At 48.8% G+C, this 7,308-nt stretch overlaps 1 protein-coding gene across 1 annotated transcript; it reads left to right on the top strand.

Moving 5' to 3' along the window:
* Positions 1–511: 511 nt before the first annotated feature.
* On the top strand, positions 512–4,159 carry RHOU (ras homolog family member U; the record flags this gene model as incomplete). The annotated part of the gene is made up of 2 exons (XM_009583813.1): positions 512–617; positions 3,704–4,159. Coding segments are annotated over 2 exons (562 nt in total), but the record flags the coding sequence as incomplete, so codon positions are not given.
* Between the last annotated feature and the right edge of the window lie 3,149 nt (positions 4,160–7,308).

Genomic DNA, 7,308 nt, shown 5'->3' with positions numbered 1-7,308 from the left:
AGGCTGGCAGCTGGTGTCGCGCCCGGCCGTGCGGCCGAAGCCCGGCTTTAATTGTGGTGAACTCGCCGGTCTAAAGCTTCCAGCTCTCGGCGAGATAGGAAGCGCCTGAAAGGAGAGCTTAAATACTTGCCTTGTCTCGCCATTGCAAAGGGGGAGGCTCTGGGTGTTCGCTTTGGTTCAGCGGGGGGCTTTTTGTGTTCCGGGCGTGTTGAAGAGGTACAAGAGGATAATAAACTCAACCCTCTGTGGCAGAAAAAGGACCCGGACCGCTTGGCTCGCTCTCCCCGCTGCCAGCTGAGGGTTAGTGCAGTCACTGCCTACCTCATCTCTTGCAGTGAAATGAATTGGAAAGCCCTGAAGGGCTTCTGTGTGCCCAAGTGTTGGCGATAGACTCCCTTCCAGCCCTGTTAAGTTGTTAAATCTAAACTAATTGAAGAGGAGACTAAAAAAGCTGAGGGATGGTAAATCTTCTTCCCTTTCTTTTTTTTCCCTTAATGGAAAACGTGTAAAGTTGGACTCACCACACTTTTCCCCCTCCCTCCTCCTTTCTCTCCAAAGCTGTCGTGTCTGTCGATGGCAAGCCGGTGAGACTTCAGCTCTGCGACACAGCTGGTCAGGTCAGTGAAGCCATTTGATTTAAGTGACAGCGGGAGGGGAGAAGTTGTTGCGCAAAGTAGTCCTGCTAATGACTTCATGGATTTGAAAGGATTCCCAGTGTTTGATCATCTGATTAAACTGCTATCATTTTCACTGCTGCTTAACCTGCTGCTTTGCCCGGTGTCTGTTGAAGAGTGGGGGACGTGCTGTGCCTCCGTATAGGGGCTGGGCACAGGCTGCTGCTCTGCTGGCTCAAGCTGCTGCTCTGCTTAGCCTGACTAGAAGGGCTGAACATATTGGGGATTCAAGGGCCACCTGGTTTTCTCTTTGAGCGGTTGTCACTGTGTTTATTTTTGCTAAATACTGGCTGTTTTAAGAATTACGTGTTTGGGATGTACGCATGCAAAGCATCCACAGCTGTAGGTGTCTGGAGATGGAGACTGTGTTTTTGAAGGGGCAGAAGCTTAAGGGAGAAAAAAGTCCGATTGGGTGTTGTCCGTGGAGACTTCATATTTGCCATTCCCACCGCCTGAAAAAGTGCTGCCGCCCCAAAGCCGAGGTTTGCTGTAGTCTTAAGTCCTGAAGGGTTGAGGGTGGCTGATGCCTCTCAGCTCCTGATACGTAAAAATAACCCATTTCTTACTGCATTATATTTTCTGCAAGTCCCTGGCTTGTACCACCCTGAGCAGTGTGCAACACTGCTTGCCAGGGGTTGAGTCTGGATAGCCAGAAGTAGCCAAAAGTATTTTGCTACCTAGCTTGTGTTTGAAGGCAGTGGGAGTTACGTTCCTGCGCAGCTTTGTGGATCTGGGTCTACGCCTTCGCCAAAACCACGATGAAAAATCTCAGTGGCCTTAACATACAAACCTATTTAGATGAGTTGTAACTGGGCGCCCTACTTAGGAAAGGGTTTTGAAGGGCTGTGCAGTCCTAGACAGCAGCGTAGAAGTCTCATGTGCCCTACAAACTGATGCTAAAATCTTACAAGCAGCCTTCTGCAGGTAATGATACGAAGTAGAAGAGCAGAACTGTCCCATGCTTTCTTGCCTTGCTGAAGGGACAGGCTGGTCCCGCCGCAGCCTTGGCTGTGTGTGTTCACATGCAGAGTGTGGCAGGTGAAATTGCCATCGGGTGACAGTCGGTGGACAGGCAGCGCCTGTGGAAATGCAACCAGAAGCTACAGGAGGGACGGGCAGGCCCAGTCACCTCTTGCCTTCGCTGCCATTAATGGTTAAGATGTTTGCTCTGGCTGCCCCGGTGCAGCTGGAATGGGTAGAGTCACTGCCTTAAAAATGAAGGGGTTATCTAAACCGACAGAAGTCATCCCGAATAAAAGATACTTCACTGGATACTTTGGTAAAACAGTGCTGCAGTGAGATGGCTGCTGAAATCTGCAGCAAAAAAAGGACTCCAGGCAGAAGGAAACTGTATTTCAGTGTCTCCAGCCCAAAGAGGTGTAGAGTGCCTGCAGGTCATGCACCTACCACTGAAACTGCAGAAGTGTACTTGGAATATAAAGGGCACTATTTCATCTGGATAGAAACCCTTACGGTCTGGGTTTGGCTTTCAAACGCATTGAATCGAGCCCTTTTGAGGTTTATCACGTAGGAAGAAGAGGCAATTACATGGCAAGGTGCCTTTCTGTAAGCGGCCCTGTCGTTCAGAGCTGCAGAGCGGCAGCTCTCAGTAAATGGGGGGTTTCTGTCGAGCCAAGCGGTGAGAGCCTGGTTTCCTCTGAGGCTTAATCTGAGAATCAAGAGAGCTAATGAAGCTTGCTTTCTTGACTCGTGTTTTATAAATCGCTGTGTCTCTTGGAGATACTGCTGGAAGAAATTCATTCAAGCGAAACGAGACTTCTGAGGCTTCCAGGGGGCTTTAAACCACGTATCCTGGGCCTTCAGAGGCTTTAAAGCAAAATTTCACATCTCGAAAATTAACAGGGGACTTGCAATTCAGCAGTAAACTGCTGGTACCAGAGAGGTGTTTTCAGCTCTGTGTGTTCTTTGCACTTTCAATTCAGAGCTTTTGAGAACATGGTCCGTTTTAATTAAAATGTCACTGCCGCTGAGGCAAATCCTACCTGTTCAGGCTGCTAGTGTTACCCTGCTTTTACCCTGCTGTCAGCATAAAAGCAGCCTGCCTGGAGTTAACCCTTGCTTCTTGCTGCATTCTTTGCTGAGGGTCAGCATGCCTTTGTTACCATGAGGTGTTTGGCTTTCTTGTGGCTAGTTCCTGAAGCTGAAAAAGGGCCTTGCTTTGCTGGAGTTTGCACTAAAAGGAAAAAAAAAACCAACAAAACCCCAAGAAAGGTAGGCTGGGAGGCCTGTTTGCAGTTTGTTTGATGTGGTATGGGTGGGAGGGAAAGGTAAAGCTCTTACTCTATGCCATTGGCATGTTAAGCCTGCACATTGTGAGTCGTTATTGCTGCCATCAGATTTAAATCCCTGGGCACAATGGCAGGGAAATTTTTCCCATATCCTGTAGGATGTTGTTAAGTAGTCACCGGTTTAAAAGCCGATTCCAGGAAAGGTACGCTTGCTGCCGCTTGTCTGCTCCGCTCTTGCCTGTATCTGGAGGTAGGGGTGTTGGCAGAGCAGCTTTGAGGTACACGGGTGCTCGTCACTGACTCACCCCTGTGAGAGGTGGACCTGTAGAAAGTACCTTCTCCCTCCCATACTTCGATTCTTGGCTTCGTCACTTGTGTGCCGTAACCTGCTTCCCGCAGCATCGCCCCTTTGCTGAAATAGGGCAGAAGGCCCGTGTGCAAAGAGCGAAGGAAATATTTAAGCACTTGAAACAAGCTGTGGCATTAGGCAGAAAATCTCAGCGAAGCCACCACCTTCATCCTGCGTGCCTGACAGTGGCAGGGTGCCTGCTGGCTCGCAGCCGTGAGACCTCAGGCTGGGCATGGGCGACTTCCGCTCATAACACACCTCGCTGGGTGGTCTGGGTGCTCATGTTGAGGTGCCTCTCAAGATGACAGCACCAGGTGATCCTCAGCTTCCCCAAAGGTCAGTGGTGGGCTAGAGCTGGGAGCGTACCGGGGCGTCCTCCAGGGTTGATGTGCTCTTTCCGTTGGGTGCTAACGCAATTTCGTTCCGTGCAGGATGAATTTGACAAGCTCAGGCCTCTGTGCTACACCAACACGGACATCTTCTTGCTGTGCTTCAGCGTGGTGAGCCCCTCGTCCTTCCAGAACGTGAGTGAGAAGTGGGTTCCCGAAATCCGATGCCACTGCCCCAAGGCGCCCATTATCCTGGTTGGGACGCAGTCGGACCTCCGGGAGGATGTCAAAGTTCTCATCGAGCTGGACAAGTGCAAAGAAAAGCCGGTCTCGGAGGAGGCTGCGAAGCTCTGCGCCGAGGAAATAAAAGCTGCGTCCTACATCGAGTGCTCTGCTTTGACTCAGAAAAACCTCAAGGAGGTCTTTGATGCGGCCATCGTGGCTGGTATTCAGTACTCGGATACCCAGCAGCAACCAAAGAAATCCAAGTGTAGGACTCCAGACAAGATGAAAAACCTCTCCAAATCCTGGTGGAAAAAATACTGTTGTTTTGTATAGGGGTTGCAAGGACCCGAGTGCTGCTCTGAGGAAATCGAATAGAGGCTATATTAGCTGAATTCTCATTCTGTGTCGTCCCGAGTGTATAGTGTAGATCTGTATGAATGTGTATATGTTGCTATTGGATATATCGGTTGCCCTTTCGAGGGTGGCAGAAGGATTCTTAGTTACATAATTGCTGTAAATCAGGTCTGGCATCCAGTTTCGTGACTAAGACCTCTCATTAAGGAAGAAGAGGGCCACGTGTCTGTGAGGGTGGACAGATTTGTCCAAAGGATTCGACTTCTTGTGTTGTAAGGTGTATGCGACGGGGAGGAGCACACCAGAGGCCTTTGCTGCCAGGGCTTCACAGGAGGAACGTGCGAGCGACTGCAGAAACGTAGAGCTCTGTACGTGGACGGTCAAAGGGAAAAATAACACTGTGCCTCCTAACTGACATTTGTAGCTTTAAAACCCCACTCCTGCTCTCTCGTCCGTGTCTTCCCAAGCCAACGCTCTTAGGGATCGCTTTAAAAAGAGTATGCGAGAGGTGTAATCTATACACAAATACCATGGTTGGAAAGGTCATGAATATACCTTCGGCATGGGGTGAGGGAACCTAATCCCTTATGGAGCTGACATCTCGTTTGTCACCTCCTGACTGTGTGAAAGTCCTTTCTGTCCTCCTTCCCCTGCCCTTCCTAGGAAGCCACGTGGAAGCCTGAGGAGCATGACCAAGCTTTAACTCGCTACCTCGAGCAGTGGCGATTTCCTCTGTGTTTTTGCAGACATGACGACAGTTCATGTATTTCAGCTGAAAGGAATGTAAATGCTGTTATGTTGGGTTTTTTTTTTTTTTAGAGAGATGTAACAAATATCGGTGCAGCACCATGTAAACCACATCTGGTTTTAAGTCTACAGCCAAGAATTTCAGGATGCCCCTCCTTACCTTTTAAGGCTGCTACACAAATAACAGATCAGGCAGATCAAGATTTATAACAAACTAGACTCTAGAAACTGAGGCTGCTGTGTCCTCTTCATAGTGCTGTTTCCAACCAAGTTAATGTTTGCCTTCTAAAGGCAGTCGCTTGTGGTTGAATCTTGTCCAAGCTCATAGTCGTGAAATTGGCTGAGGCCACCCCGGAAATTTAACTGATTTTTTTTTTTCCCAGGTCAGTCCAACAGATAAACTGAAATGTGCCTAAAATGTAGCTGAGCGATCAACATAGTGCAGAGTTGAGTGTGACCTACTCTCTGACTAAATCTGGTTCCTACTAAACTAAGCCTAATTCCAGCCCCGGCGAGTTCAAGAGACCTGAGGGGTAACGTGACTCTCCACAAGAATCAGTATTTTAACTTACTCTGCAGAGGACATTTAGTTTGTGCTGTCTGTCTGTCTGTCTGCCTTTTTATGGCCCTGACTACCTTTCCCCCCAACCCCACCTTGATATTTCAAGATCAGATTATATTCTATTCTTTTTTTTTTCCTTCAGCCATAGCCTTGAAGTGACCTTTTTCATAGTCTTAAACTAAACTGCAGTGACAGAAAGCCGGAACCTTTGTTTCATCAGAAATGAATCAATGCCTGATATAAAGAAGAACTGTGGAAGCCATTTGAGTTGATAAAGCTGACCACAGTTTACCTCCTGGCCCATTAAAGAAAACGACACTATGTAAATGGATTCTGGGCTGTATTGGCATAGGCTCCACAGGCAGTATTTTTTCCTCCTCCACAGCAAACTGAGTGCAGAATGGGTAATGTTCCATCGCTGAAAACTTGAAAATGGGATGGAAATCTTTACCTAGGGTCTGATTCAATAAAAGTGTGTTGGCTTCTGCACTGGAACAGCCTGGAAAAAGAGTTTCCATAGCACAGAAGCTGGATGCATTTAACTTGGTTGCATCTGGTTGGTAATGGTTTAATGTTTACTGGTCATGAAGTTAACATCTGAGCCTTTATATTTCTTACTCAACTGCTTTGACAGGATTTCAGATATGCAGTCATACCGTCATCTTGAAGAAAAATGTAAAGCCAGATTTCTCTTGGGTGCTTTGCTTCTCTGTAAAATGGTCTCAGTCGATCAAAAATGTGGGTTTGGGGAGGAGACAGGCTTGAATCTGAGCAGCTTCCATTTGCAAAAATAACAAAATTTCTTCTGCAAGATCACACTGCTTTGTATCACGCCATACTGGAAGCAGTAGGTTATATTTTAAAAGCAGCCTGTTTCATAGTCTGGGGTAGCATATTACTTTTAAATGTAGCCAGCTGTGACTGTTTCTGAAAATGTGATGTATATACAACTTGTTATAGCCCTTTACTAGGTGTATGTAAACTGAGGTCTAATAACTTTATGAATACGGCTCTACATGGGGCTACACAGGGTCTAGGTTTTAGAAATATTACTTTTAAAATCACCAGTATTTTACGAGCGCAAGTGAAGGGGGAGATATCTCTATGTAGTCTATAATCTGATGTGCCTTATAAAAAAAAAACCTCTCTTCTGTTTTCTAAGTGTAGGCTATATTCCGAAAGAAATATTTCATGTGAGAATGATATAAATGAGGTATTTGGAAATAAATTCTGACCTGTGTATGCGTCTGCCTGTGCTGCCCGCTCGGGGAGGCTGGAGGGCAGTCCTTGGCCATGCATCGCGCCGATACCCGGCAGGGAGGAGGCAGCTGCGCAGCCAGCCTGGGGCTGCACTCCCAGTGCCCCGGCAAAAGGCCTCTGTGGTTAAAAAATACAGGCTTTCCCCTGCACTGCCCCGTCCCCAGGGGGCTGGGCTGGGTGGGAGGGGTGCGATGGCGGGCGTTCTGCCTCCCCAGCAGCATGGCAGCCTCTTGCTGCGGCCCCCGAGGCGCGGGCTCGTCGTGCCTGGCCCCCAAAAGCAGGGTGGGCGGCAGGAGCACAGCCCATCCGAGGACAGCTGGGGGGATACCGAGACGGCGTTTCACCTGCCGCATGTTGCGCCACGCATGCCCCAGGGGAGCCAGAGAGGGCATTTTTGGAAGAGAGGACCCCGTTCCCTCTTGGCACCAAGAGTCTTGTCACCCCTTCCCCAGGTCCTGTCCCCTGTGCTGGGGCACTGGGACCAAGACGTGTGAGGCTGGAGGCTGTTCGTGCCTGGCTCCTGGGTGACCATGGCACAGGGGCCTTCCACCCTTCGGTG

The sequence above is a fragment of the Fulmarus glacialis genome, unplaced genomic scaffold (genome assembly GCF_000690835.1).
Source record: "Fulmarus glacialis isolate BGI_N327 unplaced genomic scaffold, ASM69083v1 scaffold22948, whole genome shotgun sequence".
NCBI classification, from domain to species: domain Eukaryota; kingdom Metazoa; phylum Chordata; class Aves; order Procellariiformes; family Procellariidae; genus Fulmarus; species Fulmarus glacialis.
This window is presented reverse-complemented; position numbering and strand designations above follow the sequence as displayed.